General features: G+C 44.6%; 1 protein-coding gene across 1 annotated transcript; it reads right to left on the reverse strand.

Moving 5' to 3' along the window:
* Positions 1–5,574: 5,574 nt before the first annotated feature.
* On the reverse strand, positions 5,575–11,913 carry LOC131688097 (uncharacterized). The gene has a single exon (XM_058972249.1). It carries the CDS (start codon positions 11,911–11,913, stop codon positions 5,575–5,577), a length of 6,339 nt encoding a protein of 2,112 aa, XP_058828232.1.
* Between the last annotated feature and the right edge of the window lie 5,363 nt (positions 11,914–17,276).

A 17,276-nucleotide genomic window follows, 5' to 3' on the forward strand; every position in this document is an offset into this window, starting at 1 on the left:
CCAAATTCTCTATAACCCAATTAATATGGGCATTTTCGGAATGGTATTGACAAGTAGGTGCTAGAAATTTATGTTTGAAGCCATTTTGAAATCCAACATGGCGATATCCAGTTTAGCGGAAATTCTCTACAACCCATGCAACATGGGTATTGTCGGAATGGTCTTGAAGAGTAGTAACCAGAAATTTATGTTTGGCACCATTTTGAAATCCAAGGTGGCGACTTCCGGTTTAGCGAAATTCGCTATAACCCAATCAATATAGGTATGCACCTTCCCCGCAAGGTTTTCCATGAAAATTGATATTTGGTGCCATTTTTAAACCCCAAATGGCGACTTCCGGCTTAGCGAGATTCTCTACAACTCAATCAACATAAGTATTTTCGGAATGGTTTTGACGAGTAGCAGACAAACGTCGATGTTTGGCGTCATTTGAAAATTCTAGATGGCTACTTCCGGTTTACCGAAATTCCCGCATGAAAAATTTGGGCAATCATCTAAATCACCCTCAAATATAAGATCTAATCATAAACCAGCAAAATGCAAAATATTTTTATGTGTCCATCCAGGAAAGTGCAGTGAGAATGGAAGAGAGAGAAGAAAGAGACATATGTGGTGTGAGTTGGGGGTTTGAATTTATTCAAATTAAACATATTGCTTAAATTTAAGTAAATTCAACTGTTTAATTAAAACTATTTGTACTACAACTTCAACTTCCAAAAACACCAATATTGATTGAGTTATAGCGAATTTCGCTAAACCGGAAGTCGCCATCTTTGATTTTATAATGGCGTTAAAAATCATTTTCTGACACCTACTCTTAAAGACCATTCCGAAAATATCCATACTGATTGAGTTATAGCGAATTTTGCTAAACCGGAAATCGCCATCTTTGATTTCAAAACGACGTCAAAAATCAATTTCTGGCACCTATTCTTCAAGACCATTCCAAAAAAAACCCATATTGATTGGGTTATAGCGAATTTCGCTAAACCGGAAGTCGGCATCTTTGATTTCAAAATGGCGAAAAAAGAAGAAGACGTCGTCGCAGCCGTCAAGGAGCAATGCGGCGTCACAATCGAGCGGGCCTCTGTGCGATTGAGGGACGGACCCTCTGGCACCCAAGTAGCCTACCTCAGGCTACTGAATGCGGATGCCAAAAAGGTAACCGAGAAAGGGAAGCTGAAGATCGGCTGGTCGGTATGCCCTATTAGTATACCCCAGCCGCCTTCAGTGGACAGGTGCTATCGGTGCCTAGAATCCGGCCATAAAGCATACGAATGCAAAGGCATAGATAGAAGCAAGCTATGTCGTCGCTGCGGCGAGGAGGGGCATAAAGAGCGGGGGTGCACTAAGGCATATAAGTGCCTTATCTGCACCGCTAAGAAGCAAGCCCATAAACATGCTATGGGCGTACCGTCGTGTCCCTTCGGCGAGTTAAATAAGAAGAAGCCGTGAGAGTCACACAGCTAAATCTTAACCATTGTGCAGCAGCCCAACAGCTGCTGTGGCAGTCGGTCTCGGAGTCGAGGACAGATGTCGCCCTCTTATCAGACCCGTACAGCATCCCTGCCGGCAACGGCAATTGGGTGTCGGACGGGTCTGGAATGGTGGCAATCTGTACAACGGGAAGGTTCCCGGTTCAAGAGGTAATACACCCCTCCGCCGAGGGTGTGGCGATTGCCAAGATCAATGGTGTGTTCTATTGCAGCTGCTACGCCCCACCAAGGTGGCCAATAGAACAGTTCTACCAGATGATCGACAGGCTCTCGTCGGACCTCGTGGGCCGGAAACCGGTAGTAATAGCGGGAGACTTCAACGCTTGGGCAGTGGAGTGGGGCAGACGCTGTACAAATAGCAGGGGTCAAGCGCTAATGGAAGCGTTTGCGAAACTCGATACTGTGCTAGCTAATGATGGCTCCGCTAGTACATTCCGTAGAAACGGAGTGGAGGCGTGGATTGATTTGACCTTTGCCAGCCCGAGTCTGGCTCCAGGCATGGAATGGAGGGTAGACGAAGGCTACACCCATAGCGATCATTTAGCAATCCGCTTTAAGATCAACCATGGTGTGCAGCATCCGAGGGCGGGAGATCCCTGTCAGGTACGCGGGTGGAAGTCCAATCACTTCGACAGCGAAGCTTTCACCGCGGCCCTGGGACTGGAGGTTAACACCGACAGTCTAAGCGGGGATGCGCTGGTAGCTGTTCTATCACGCGCGTGCGACGCCACTATGCCGAGAAAAACACTGCCAAGAAACGGTAGATGCCCGGTATACTGGTGGAGTGCCGAGATTGCAGCTCTACGGTCAGCCTGTCTCAGAGCTAGACGTAGGATGCAAAGAGCTCGCACCGAGGATGCAAGAGAGAACCGCCGTGAAGTGTTTCGAGCTGCGAAATTAGCCCTTAACAAGGCTATTAAAAGCAGCAAGAGAGCGTGTTTCGACAACCTGTGTGAGAGTGCCAACGCGAATCCGTGGGGTGACGCCTACCGGATTGTGATGGCCAAGAGCAAAGGGGGCTCCTCACCCCCAGAACGGTCTCCGGACCGGTTGGCAACGATTATCGAAGTACTCTTCCCGTCTCGAGCCACAAGCCCCTGGCCACCTGCACTACGAGACAGTGCGGGCACGGCCGAAATGGTGGCTCCAGTGACGAATGAAGAACTACTCGCAGTGGTTAAATCCCTAGCAATGAACAAAGCTCCAGGGCCGGATGGAGTTGCGAACAACGCTCTCAAGGCAGCGATCATAGCGAACCCGAACATGTTCAGGCTAGCTATGCAGAGATGCCTTGACGAGTGCCGTTTCCCCGATAGATGGAAAAGGCAGAAACTGGTGCTGTTGCCGAAGCCCGGGAAGCCGCCAGGCGACCCATCGGCGTACAGACCAATCTGTCTGATAGACACGACTGGCAAACTGCTTGAGAGGATCATCCTCAACAGACTCACCCCGTACGCGGAAGGTACGGACGGTCTGTCAAGCAACCAGTTTGGCTTTCGGAAGGGTAAGTCCACAGTGGACGCTCTCAACTCAGTGATAAATACTGCCGAGATAGCGATCCAACGAAAAAGGCGAGGTATTCGATACTGTGCGTTAGTGACACTTGACGTGAAGAACGCATTCAACAGCGCAAGCTGGGATGCCATCGCGCTCTCGTTACACCGGCTTAGCCTACCGGTGGGTCTGTACCGGATTCTGGAAAGTTACTTCCAAAACCGCGTACTGCTATACGAGACCGATGCCGGTCAGAAAAGGGTTCCGATTACCGCCGGAGTCCCGCAGGGCTCGATCCTAGGCCCGGTGCTATGGAACCTCATGTATGACGGGGTTCTGAGACTGAAGTTCCCTCCTGGGGTCAAGATCGTCGGCTTTGCCGACGACGTAACCTTGGAGGTCTACGGGGAGTCAATTCCTGAGGTAGAACTAACCGCAGAACACGCGATTAGCACGGTGGAGGAATGGATGAGCGCGAGAGGCCTGGAGCTCGCTCATCATAAGACGGAGGTAGTTATCGTCAACAACCGCAAGTCGGCACAACATGCAGTTATCCATGTGGGAGAAGTCGCGATCACTTCACAGCGAAGTCTGAAGTCTCTCGGAGTCATTATAGACGACAAGCTGACCTTCGGCAGCCATGTCGACTATACGTGCAAGAGAGCGTCAACTGCTGTTGCGGCACTATCGAGAATGATGTCCAACAGCTCAAAGGTGTGCGCCAGTAGACGTAGGTTACTGGCAGGCGTTGCCGTATCTATCCTCAGGTACGGCGGCCCGTCATGGTCAAGAGCACTGAGGGTAACCAGTTACCTACAGAAACTGGAGAGCACCTACCGCGTGATGTGCCTCAGAGTGATATCTGCCTACCGCACGGTATCACACGATGCATCCTGCGTGATAGCGAGCATGATGCCAGTCGGGCTGGTGATTCGGGAAGATGAGGAGTGCTTTGAGCTACGTGGAAATAGGGGAGCCCGCGAGCGCACCAGGGTGACCTCGGTCGCCAGATGGCAGCGTGAGTGGGACAACTCCTCGAAAGGTAGGTCGACCCACCGGCTGATACCTAGCATATCGAGCTGGGTGGGAAGACCCCATGGGGAAGTTCACTTCCACCTGACACAATTCCTGTCAGGCCATGGCTGTTTCCGTCAGTACCTCCACAGGTTCGGACACGCGGAGGTCCCAGTCTGCCCGGACTGCCCAGGTGTAGATGAAACTGCCGAACACATACTGTTCGTATGCCATCGGTTCGACGTCGAAAGAAGAGCAATGCTTGACGTATGTGGCTGGGACACAACCCCGGATACCCTTATTCAGCGGATGTGTCAATCGGTGGAGAAGTGGAACGCAGTCTCGGCTGCTACCATCCAGATTGCCAGTAGGCTACAAGTAATCTGGCGAACCGAGCAACAGACGGCGGGCACGGCTAACTAGTGATTGGTTAGTTGGAGCGAAAAAGGCCAAGCGCAAAATAAGAGAGTGAATGGTCTGTTCATGCCGAGGTAGGTTGGCGCAGCGAATGGCAACCGCGTAAGGGGTAAACCCAGCCACCCCGAAGCAAGACAGAAGAGTGAGTGTATAGGCGTATAAGTGGACTGCCTCATGCCATGGCGTGGCAGAGGAGTGAAAGGGTGATCATCCAAGTTAGTCTCACACGGCATGTTAAGGGTGAGCACAAAAGTTAGCCTCACAGGTTGGTAGAGGCTAGCACAAAAGTCAGCCAAGCAAGGAGTGAAAAAGGTGAGCACAAAAGTCAGCCTCGCATGGTATGTCAGAAGTGGGGCCTAAGAAAAATGTCCCACATGGGATGCCAGAGGGAGTGACAAAGGTACAATAGAGTGGCACGATTGAGAGTGAATCAGGTGATAGGGTGAGCACCCAAGTCAGCCTCACATGGATGGGTAGGGCGAGCACAAAAGTAAGCCTAGCATGGAACGTAAAAGGTGAGCACAAAAGTCAGCCTCATGTGGGAGTGTTTGAGAGTGAATCAAAGTGTGATTGAGAGAGCACCCAAGTAAGCCTCATACAGGATGTATGATCGCGTGAGTGAGAGTGAATGAGTACATTTAGTACAGCTGTTACGGACGGAATCGTTTTCAGACGATCTTTAGTCAAACTCGTCGTTTATCAGAGTAAGCTTCAAGCTATAATATTTTAATTCATTAGTTCTTAAGCTAGGTTACAAAATGTTAGGTTAACTTACAATTTTAGTCTTTTTCGACCTGATTTCCGTCTTTTGTAACAATCTGTGTGGTTTTGTTGAATCTAGGTTACATAATCTGTTATATTGTGATTTTAGATTAATATTTAAACATGTTTTACTTACAATTAATTGATAAATTTAACTAGTGGCGCCAATTGCACGTAAGTGTGGCTTCTGTTCAAAGTATGAATACTGCCAAATACTTAGCTTTAATTAAATAAATCGATCATAGGAAATCTTAATTTTACCTTTAAATTCACTGTTCACCGTATAGGATAGTTGACAAATTAGGTAACAATTTAGAAAAATATATTCGCTGTTGTAAATTTGATATGCTCATCGCCTTAATTGTGATTGACGTTGGTTTAATTCAGTCTGTCATTCCTCATTTGACGGTTCTGCGGCCAGTGGTAAAGATATGGCTGGGCCGTAATCAAGACGTATACTCGAGAGGTGGCAATCATCGCGAACATTCCCCGACCCGTGTTGCAGGATACTTTCTTCTGCCACACTACCTCTAAGCACATCGAGTACAGCCAGTCTTGAAACAGGCCTTTCGACTACTCCGCTGGAAGTTATTACTTCTGCACGACGTACTCTGCCATCCCTTCCTGGAATCACTTTGACGACTTTACCGCGTGTCCAGCTATTACGAGTTCTATCGTCCACAATTATCACTAAATCTCCTGGTTGAAGTGGTTTGGTGTCGGTTAACCACTTTGTATGTTGGTTAATATTTGGAAGGTATTCCTTTATCCATCTGGTCCAAAATTGATCGAGCAAAGCTTGTATTTGATTCCAGTTAGATCTGAGGATTGCACTACTGTCCATCGGCGCCTTAAGTGGTTGCACTACACCGCTGGAACTAAGCATCAAGAAATGGTTGGGAGTAAGAGCCTCGTTGTCGGCAGCATCTAGTGGGACATAGGTCAATGGTCGAGAGTTGACAATTCCTTCGACTTCTGCTAAAAGTGTTCCAAAGGTCTCTTCATCAGGCTTTCTGACTGGTGCAAGATTGAATAGTGCAGTTTTAACCGAACGAACTAGGCGTTCCCACGCACCATCCATGTGAGGGGCTGCGGGTGGATTGAAATGCCATTGGGTGGTACAGTTCGTAAAGGTTCCGGCTAGATCACGATTGATGCTTGCTAATTCTTCCTTTAGCTCTTTTCTAGCTCCTTGAAAATTAGTACCCTGATCGCTGTATATCTGCTGTGGAGATCCTCTGCGAGCTATGAATCTGCGTAGTGCCATCTTGCATGATTCAGTGCTTAAACTGCAGGCGATTTCTAAATGCACCGCTCGTACTGTTAAGCAAGTGAGGAGCATCACCCACCTTTTTACGTTGCTTCGACCAATCCGAATGATGAACGGTCCACAATAATCGACACCGGTGAAGGTGAAAGGTCGAACATAAGGTGTTACCCTGGTTTCCGGTAGCGGCGCCATTCTGGGAACCGCTGGAGTTGCTTTATAGACAGCACACCATGTACACTGCTTTGCTATTTTCCGAACAACGGGCCTAAGGCGTGCGATTTTGAAGTGCTGCTTAATTTCGTTTACTACCGTCTCACCACTGCCATGTCCGTAACGTCGATGGTAGAAATCTACGAGAAGTTCAGTGACTGGATGTTTTTTAGGAAGAAATGCAGGAAACTTTGCAGAGTACGGTGCGCACGTGGCGACACCTATGCGCCCCTCCATCCTTAATATTCCATTCTGATCCACAAATGCAGAAACTCCATCTAATTTGCTGGCGTATCCTGGTTTCACAATACCACCTGGATTCTGTTGTTGATTCCTTTCGATTGCAGCTAGCTCTTCAGAATATGCTTCCATTTGAACCCAACGCCAAAGACATGCTTCTGCTTTCTGCAGCTCTTCTTGGGATAAAATTCCTGTGTTGATGGAGTTTTTGCCCTGGGACATTTTCCTACTGTTTTCGATGAAGCGGTAAACAAAGGCCGCTGACCGAAGTAGTCTCTCCCACTTAGAGAATCGTTTATAATCCATTGGTGGTTCGAATGCCTGCCTGTGATGAACAATGACAGGGCGCAGTTCTTCAGTCGTGCCTGGTGATGGTAGATTATTTGCTGGCCATTCTACTTCATATCCGTTCAAGAATTCTGGGGCTCGGAACCAACGATTTTCTTTACGGAGACTTGGTCCAGTACCCCATTTCGTAGCCTCATCCGCTACATTTAAACGTGTTGGAAGCCATCTCCACTCATCTAAGCTCGTCACGTTAAGAATCTCACTGACTCTGAATGCTACGAATTTGGGATATCGTCGTGTATCAGAACGAATCCACGACAGCACTGTACTCGAATCGCTCCACATTACTCGAAGTCTAATTGGAATTTTGTGACTTTCTTGTATAGTTTTAGCCATACGTGCCCCAAGAACCGCTGCTTGTAATTCGAGACGAGGAATCGTCATTGGCTTCAGCGGAGCAACCTTTGTCTTAGAAGCCACCAGAGCACAACGAACTCGACCGCAATCAACGATACGGAAATAGGCTACGCTAGCATATGCACTTTCGCTTGCGTCTACGAACACGTGGAGTTCTAACGTGTCTAAGCTATCCGCACTGTATCCTGGAAAGTAGCAGCGAGGAATCTTAACCTCGCAAAGTCTGCCAAGTACTTGAACCCATTTTTTCCAACGCGAGAAAATCTCATCAGTAACCTTTTCATCCCATCCTACCTTCGATCGCCATATATCCTGAATTAGACACTTGCCATGTACTACAAAGGGGGCGACGAAACCCAGAGGATCGAATATGCTCATTACGACACGTAAGACTTCTCGCTTCGTTGGTTTCCTGGAGTCCTCCAACAAGGGCTGGATATCGTCTCGAAACTTGACAGCAAACGTGAATACGTCTTCATTTGGTAACCAAATCATACCCAATACTCTCTCAGCTCCCGTCGTTTTGTCCAGAGTAAAACATTTTGACGCTTCCGAACCGCAGTCCCCGATCTGTTTAATGACCGCATCCGAATTAGATAACCAGTTTCGAATATGGAATCCACCTTTCGCGTGTACGGTTTTCACTTCTAACGCCAAGCGAATCGCTTCTTCTTCGGTATCTACACTGTCCAAATAGTCGTCCACGTAGTGGTTGTCAATTATGGCCATGGCAGCTTGCGGGTGTACATCTTTCCACTCTTCGGCATTCCGATTTTTGACATAATGCGCGGAGCATGGCGAGCATGTTGAACCAAAGGTTGCCACATCCATCACGTACTCCTGTATTGGTTGTGTTGAATTATCCCGCCACAAAAATCGTTGCGCTTGTCGGTCCTGAGGACGAATAACTATTTGATGGAACATCTCCTTTATATCACCAGTTATAGCAATTTGACGTTGTCGGAAACCGTATAAAACCGTTGGTAGCGATGCGAGATCAGGCCCCTTCAACAGCATAGAGTTAAGTGAAATGCCATCAACTTTTGCTGCTGCATCCCACACTACTCGAACTTTGCCTGGTTTGTTTGGGTTCAAAACGATTCCTAATGGAAGATACCAAACTGTCCTGGGGTCAGAGTTAGTCAATTCTTCCTTTGTCACTATATGTGCATAGCCGTTGTTTCGATAATCGTTGATCTGCTGCTTGACGTTTGCGTATAGATCTGGTTGCCTTTCTAGCCTTCGTTCCAAACATTTTAAACGTCGCTCTGCCATTGACCGACTGTGAGGAAATTCAATGTAGTCGCATTTCCATAGTAAACCCGTTTCAAACCTTCCGGTACCCAAGCGCTTAGTTGTCTCTTGCAGAATCTTCCGAGCTCGTTGATCATCCTCTGCTTCAATCATTGGGATGCTAGTAACACCAAGATTCTCTACGTTAAAAAACTCGTTCAATTCTTGGTCACGTGAGCGAGCGCAAATGTGAAGATTAGTGTTTTGTGGAGTTTCTTGTGCACGTGCATCCTGTATAGATCCGAAAATGGTCCATCCCAGTCTTGTTTTGACTGCAACTGGCTCGTTGAGATGCCCTTCCCGTTTTTTCAGTGTGACAATTAGCCTGGCGTTATCCAGCCCTATCAATATACCAGGAGCGCCCTCCTTAAAACTCTGCACAGGCAGATCCCTGATGTATGGGAATCTTCCTGCTAACTCATCAAATTGTAGCGACTGTCTGGGTAACTCAAGGCTCTCAACTGTCCGTACATTATTTAACATGTGACGTTGGTTGCCATTGGACGCAGAGATTTCCAAGCTAATCAATTTGGATTCTTTTTCCATCCGTTTTACGTTGCTCGTCCATTGCAAGCAGAGTGGCTCTGCCTCGCCTTCAATCCCCAACTGATTCGCTATATGCTTTTCTACTAGTGTCAAGGAAGATCCGTCATCTAGAAAAGCCAAAGTTTCAAACTTGCCCTTTTTCCCATATAACGTTACTGGGATTACACGAAACAAAGTTGAACGAGGCAGTTGATGATGAACCGACACTGTTTCAGGGCCTTTCGAATGTTCTCCAATGATAGCCGACATATCAGGTTTCCCGGGATGCAAAAGACTGTTGTGACGTACACCGCACCCATCCTTTCCACAAACTGGCGCTTTGCAAGGCCATTTTCCATGAGCTACTAAGCATCTACGACAAAGATACAATTGTTCTACAAGCTTCCACCGGTTGTCCAAGCTGCTCTCTTTGAAATTCCTACAATCTTTTACCTTGTGTCCATCTTTCTTACAAACAGGACAAGGCTTTGGCGAGTCAATAAATTTTTCAGCATTGCTCTCGTTTCGCTCGAAGTCGCACTTGCTCAATTCGTTTTCTGCTGAATGAGTATTGAGGAAACCCCTCTCTTTGTTCTTGGGTTTCTCTTGCTTCGAAACCGTCTCGTTATAGGGTGTTATTTGGCATACCGCCGATACAAGTGATGCCATATAGTCCCCGAAAACGCCAACGTCCACGGATCGAACTTGTTGTTGGTGCACTGCCCAATTAAGTTTATTAACGGTGGGAAGCTTATCCACTAGCTCTTGCAACAAAATTGGGTTCGACAAATATGCATCCATCCCCATCGACCGTAAGTGACCGCATAGATTTTGCACTACAAGACCGAAATTTATGAGGCTTTCTAATTTATCGGCTCTTGGTGGAGGAGTAGAACGGACTTTGTCAAGGAGACATTTTACAATCAATTCTGGCCGTCCATATAGTGTTTGGAGCGTCGTGATGATTTGCGTGACGAACGATGGGTGAAGGAGACAGCTGCGAACCGCCTCTAAAGCGTTACCCTTCAAACATCTTTGAAGTCTCATAAGATTTTCTGCTTCTGAATAGCCGCACATTTGCGTTGAGTTTAGGTAGCTACTGTAAAACAGTGGCCAGTCAACCGGGTCGCCGAAGAAAATAGGAAGGTCTTTTGGGACGACGTGTCTTGCAGCAAGTTGTTGTGCGTTTGGTTCACATATGTGTACCGATGGGCTTATAGCATGTGTATGTGAGGCCAAAGGCGAAGAAATGGATTCAGTGTAGCACGGGACGCTCGTTAGAGTGGAGAACGTTGAACCCTTATTATCGGGGTGCACCAGCAGTGAAGTGTTAGAGTTTGCCTGGTTCGTTGGTGCGAAGGAATGTTGTCGCTGGGGAATAGTAACTGGTGTAGAGTTCCCTACAGGGTTTCCCATTGACATATCGGGTCCTAGAGATGGAAAGGCTACATGCGGGCGAGGTTGTAAATACCCTGCACCGTAAGGAAATTTACTGTTTACGCTAACCGCTTGTGGGAGCGGCGGTGCCAAATGTCTGCTTTCAGTTCTAGATAAAATTGGCTGAACTTGCGAGGGTGACTGTAACTGGTTCAATTGTTGCTGCAGATCTTGTACCTGTTTCTCGAGCTGCTTAACAATAGTTTTTTCGTTGGGGGAGATTACGACATCTTTACTCACAGCCGATTTTTTTTGTTGCTCTGTGAGGGGAGAAATTTGTTGATTTGTCAGCATTGACACTGAAGTTGGCTGCTGAGGACTGGAATAGAGCGATTGTTTGTGGTTTCCGTAGGGTACTAATTGCTGATTTAGTGTACCGTATTGCTTGTTTGCATCCCCCAAAGCATGATTAGATTGAGCGTTGTGTGGACTGGAAGTGAATGGCTTCGTGTTTACACCGTTGTTAACTGCAGCGGTCCTTTTGGGTATTGTACCCGTATTCGCTGTGAGACCAGTTGGGTTCTTTGCTTTACCGATGCCGGTACTCATAGTCGACTTTTCCTGGGTTTGTAACCACTGTTGGACTTTGCTAGTAATACTTCGGTTGCTACGATGACTCCTCTCACTTATGTTGTCTTCAACATCTATTAACTCCGCATGCAGTAGCTCATACTTCTTCCCGACGAATTCCTTATTTAGCTCAGATTTGTCTTCAAGTAACTTCTGTTTTATTGCTTTCTCTTCTTCTAGTCGTTGTAAGTCGAGTTGGATTCTCATCGAGATTCTCGACTTTTCAGATCTCCCTGAGTGTGTGCTTGCTGGAGTACTGCGATAAACACAGATAACGCATACAAAACTGGTATCTTTTATCCCTTCGTCCACTCCAGCACAAGTGAAGTGAAACCATTGGTCACACCGGTCGCATTGAACCATCATGTTATCCGCAATATCCGATTCGTGGCAAGCTGGACATTTGTCCCCGATTAACTGTTCCTCCAACGACAGTGTTCGTACAGCACTCAGTTTTTTTGGTTTTAATTTCGGCGACATATTATTACCGTAAAATTCTTGAAGATTTGTTACGGACGGAATCGTTTTCAGACGATCTTTAGTCAAACTCGTCGTTTAGCAGAGTAAGCTTCAAGCTATAATATTTTAATTCATTAGTTCTTAAGCTAGGTTACAAAATGTTAGGTTAACTTACAATTTTAGTCTTTTTCGACCTGATTTCCGTCTTTTGTAACAATCTGTGTGGTTTTGTTGAATCTAGGTTACATAATCTGTTATATTGTGATTTTAGATTAATATTTAAACATGTTTTACTTACAATTAATTGATAAATTTAACTAGTGGCGCCAATTGCACGTAAGTGTGGCTTCTGTTCAAAGTATGAATACTGCCAAATACTTAGCTTTAATTAAATAAATCGATCATAGGAAATCTTAATTTTACCTTTAAATTCACTGTTCACCGTATAGGATAGTTGACAAATTAGGTAACAATTTAGAAAAATATATTCGCTGTTGTAAATTTGATATGCTCATCGCCTTAATTGTGATTGACGTTGGTTTAATTCAGTCTGTCATTCCTCATTTGACGGTTCTGCGACCAGTGGTAAAGATATGGCTGGGCCGTAATCAAGACGTATACTCGAGAGGTGGCAATCATCGCGAACAACAGCCATCCCCCCAGAAGTAATACCGAGAGGTAGTTCCTGGGAGGAATGATGGCGGAGCCCAATGGAGTTTAGTCGGTATTAATGGCTGGTCACCATTCGAGTCCGACACGCCCCCAGTGCACCCCGTGTGGTAGATTGGACCCTACCGTTAGCACGTGTACTGGGCTAGGACATAAAGGTCTTCTCCATTGTAAAAAAAAAAAAAAGACCCGTCTCTTCCATCTTTCCGAAAATCTTCTAAGTCTTTTGCATTCAAAAGAACTTTTGATTTTGAAAGGATATTTTTTTCAAAAACCGTGTTAATTGCGAAATCCGCGCAAAAAAAACTTCCAAAAATATTTTTAGTCTTTTGCTGAGAGTTTTTTTACGCGGATTTTCGAATTAACGCGGCTGCCATTGAATTTTTTATTGATTGGACGTCTGGTTCCGGAATTACGGGTTGAAGAGTGCGATCACACTGCAAATTCCCATATAAACATAAATGAAAAATTCTCAAAGGGGGGAGTAGGGGAAAATTTCCAAATCGAATTTGTACTTCGGATGCCAAATGTCTTTAAAATGCATGAAACGTCAAGATTTGATGTGAGCTCGAAAAAAAAATTGGCGAATATTGACTTTTTTGGACTTTGGCACCTTTTTGCCTTTCTCATATAGATAGGTTATGCAATCACTCTAAAAATTGTCAACCTAATCCTGGTCACACAAGCCCCCCTCCCTCTTCTTTTCATTTTCTGACTACGTCTATGTTATTCAGTAATTCATTCTGAACATTTCATTCAAAGGTACCAATTCTCTGCGATGACTATATTCTCATTTATTTAAGTTTAAAGTAACGGTGTCGTGGTGTACTGACAGTGTTGGAAGAAATAATAAATTTCTGCATTTGGATTGAACCATAAGTTTTAAAATCGTTATAACTATTTTTTGAAAACTCGTAGCTAGTTACCGTCTTTGACAAAGTTGTTAACCAAGGTTTGAACTGTAGTTTTATAAAGCTGGTTTTTCATAGTGAATTAAATAGCGATCTTTATCAACGTAAATGCAAAATAATTGGTTTCTCCATATAAAATCCCATACAAACTTTGAACGCAAAGCGCAAACCCGGGAAGCAACCGACCCAAACTTTGCACAGGCATTTGGAACCACAAAAGGAACTCAAAAAGTGCTGTGCTGAAAAATGTCATAGTCGAGCCACTCTAATGAACACGCTACACAATAGACCTGGCCGCTTTAGTTACTATGTCACGTACCTTGTGCACCACAAAAAATACTGAAAATTCAAAATGTTAGCGAACACATATCGTTTTCTAGGATCTCTTCATAAGCCAGCAGAGGGCAAAATATTTGTCCGTAAGATTTGAAACCTCTTTCTAATGAACCTGTCACTTCTAGTTTTGCGATCTGTATATTCCACTTCCTGACTCGCACCTGAGTACTATGGCTCAAAAATTTCATATCTTCCCCAACTTATCACTCTCTAGCTAATTGAATATCGTTAAAAAGTAGAAATGTTTTAAAGAAACTCACCCAAAGGGCTTTTCTGTGCCTCTAGCTAAAACACTTGTTTTAATCAGTAAAATCCAAACAAAAGTTGTTCACACAAAATAAGGTCATTCGAGTAGATTATAGATGGGACAAACATGGTTTGCCTGGATCACACTGATCAGTCATAGTCGATTAAAAATAGAATCAATTTAAAATGATTTTATCGTCGTTTCGACTTTCCAATAATTAAAGAAACAGAAGCAATGTAGTTCAGTCTTCTACTGCACCAAATTCGATTGTCATACTACTCCCGTTTTATCGATATGCCATTGATCATCCAAAACAATAACATCGCTCGCGCTCAATCGAATCGTACATGAATAAAACCAAAACAACGAATGTGCGGTTGCCTCTCCGTTGACCAACACTGAACCGCGTCCTCTAAACGTAGGTAACTGGAAAAATAAAATCATTTTTTATTTCATTTGAATAAAAATCCCGTTAGCACCAGAGATTCATCTGGGATTAATTTATGCAAACCGATCGGTCGTCGCGTCCATCGAGTCAAATGGTCCGTCCCTGTTGCGTTCTTCTGTAGCTTTGCGGTTGATGCCGCCAAGCCAACCGAGCGTGGTCATTGCTTCCAATCAAACACATCGCGCTATCATTCCCAGGTGGAACAACTCGGCAAACAACAAGTTTGTGACGGGCGCCGCCGCCCGTCGAGTTCTGTTCGCGTGGACGATCACCTTCACGGTGGGTTCGAATGCGAAAAACATGTTTTCTTAAGTCGAAGTCGCAATAAAAACTAGAACTGGAATCTTCGAACCATCATTAGAACCAAATTTTCTCTATTGCCAAGCACAGCTCGCAATCGGATACTTTCTGGATGCTGACTGTTGCATGCTATAGATAACGGGAGAATCTTCCCCTAACCACATGGGCTCCCCCAGTTCCTGTGACCACTGGCGGATGAGATAGTTAACCTGAAATGCTCTAATAGGTGTGACCGAGACCAGAAACGAATGTAGCTGCGGTTAGTGGTATTCTCGTTTGTTCGTGGATCTGTTGGTCGGCTGTGATTAATTTTATTATCAACAGCCTCTTCTTTCCCCGCATAATGATATGTTCGCGTATAGTTTATACATATTTATCTGTGGCGGAGTGTAGCGTTACCCTTGTATCAAGACGATCTCACCCCATCGCCATATCTTGTACGATCAGTGTGGGTCATCGCGGAAGCAGCATTTATTTGAAGCTAAATTCGCGCCTGTCATGTCACAAAGAAAATAAGCTGATCGTAAAAAGCGAGTTTTAATTTTGCCATCATCGAAGGCGGAGAAAGGTCATCTATAATGTGTAAATTGCTGCGTTGAGGCGACGACCGGCGCCCCGTTTCTTGCTGGCTGAGTACCCTTCTGGATATCACACTTTAGTTCTTTGTGTGGCATCTCGGTTATCGATGAGTCACGTCATAGCAATGTCATCAACGCAATTGGTAATATAGGAAATAACAATCAGGTGCAATGGCAAAGACCCTTTACCGATTATAGGCGGGGAAGTAGTTTTTGATTTTTTTGTTAGCTCTATCCAAGAAGTAATGTTTGTCGACAAATGATTTTACATATAGGATCAATCGAAAGATAACCGGTCCCCATTAGAGCTTTTAAGTCAAAAAGATGACCAAAGTGAAAACTCCAAATTGCTTCAATATTTTCTATATGATATGAGCTGAGACCGCATATTGTTTTTCAGAAAGTAGAATTGAGTTGAGAAATTAGATCTCATGTTATGCACTTTTAAGCTGTACGCACACTAGACGACAAAAGACAGGCCTCAACCAATATTCACTAGTGATATTGTTCTACCTATTCCAACGCTATTGCTGTTGCTGCGATGGAATAGCTCGAACAAAAGCCACGGTGAATATGTTTCCTGTCGCCTCGTGTGCGTAAGCTTTGAAGCTTTCAAATGAAGATTACTGAAATGAATGTTCTAAAAGTGTTGTTGGTCAAGATCACATAACATGGCAACCTTCAACTTTACAGGATTAGTGTCTTCTAAGAAGTTTCATAACGTAACGCAACGCATATTAGTTTTGGTGAACAAACTCCCTATAAGTAAGGCCATTACAAATCTTTTTTAAAAATTATGTCACCCCCCCCCCCCTTCAAAATCGCTGTAAAAAATCAGGGGGCAAATAATTTTTTAAAATAACCAAAATTCAAAAAATGGTCACGTATGGTAGTTTTAGAAATTACCATCCCATGATAATTTTTATTTTGACCATTCTCGGGTAAATGAGATCATCGATCCAGTCCAACATCAAATGAAACGTTTGCTGGTCGCGGAAGGAAGGACCCATCTGTGTATTATCAAACAAACATCTCATGGAAAGGCTAATACAGACCGACTTCTGAATCGATTCCATTTTAAACGCAACAGTCGATAGAGACATAATCGATCGTTGCATTCGAAAATAATTTCGATAAGGAAACAATCTAAATTCAAATCAGACTCATGGCGATTTATATGTGGTTCAATATTCAATATACATGAGCTTTACCGAAAGGCTTTTGACATTTAAAGATTTCATATGGGATCGTAGTGTTCATACCGTATTTCCGCAGCCATATGTGCGATTCTTATGAACTTGATCAGATCAAAATCTGCCACCAAACCTTCCATTTAAGGCTAAGCTTGTGAAAATCGAATAAGCCGTTTTCCAAGAAGCCGAAGAGACATTAATTCTGAAATATTCCAAGAACCAGAAACATGCGAAATTTTCGAGATAGACGCTGGAATCAAAAGAACTTTGTCTGGCCATCAGCGATCAAGAATGCTCTAGCAAAGCTAAATATAGATCTTACAAATAATGGTATCATCGGCACTTACCGCAGGAAGAACCGGGAATTCATTATCGATGTCAATTTTTGTAGCCTTGGAGTAACCGGAAAGATGAACTGAAAAGCGTACGAGGATATATCCACAGCGACCACCAAGCGATCTGGTACAGCATTGATAACAGGACTATGAACTACACATGAATATGAATATGTGGGAGATATATAAACGAGTGAAGATGGAAAACGATTTTTCACAGGAACGTGTCCGTCGAAGAACTTGAATTTGAGGGTAACCTCTTCAACCTAAATGCGAACGAGTTCACGGCACTACTAACAAGGGCGTGTAATGAGACCATACCAAGGGATGGGAAACCGAGAAACGGTCGCCGGGTGCAATACGACGA

The sequence above is a fragment of the Topomyia yanbarensis genome, chromosome 3 (genome assembly GCF_030247195.1).
Source record: "Topomyia yanbarensis strain Yona2022 chromosome 3, ASM3024719v1, whole genome shotgun sequence".
NCBI classification, from domain to species: Eukaryota; Metazoa; Arthropoda; class Insecta; order Diptera; family Culicidae; genus Topomyia; species Topomyia yanbarensis.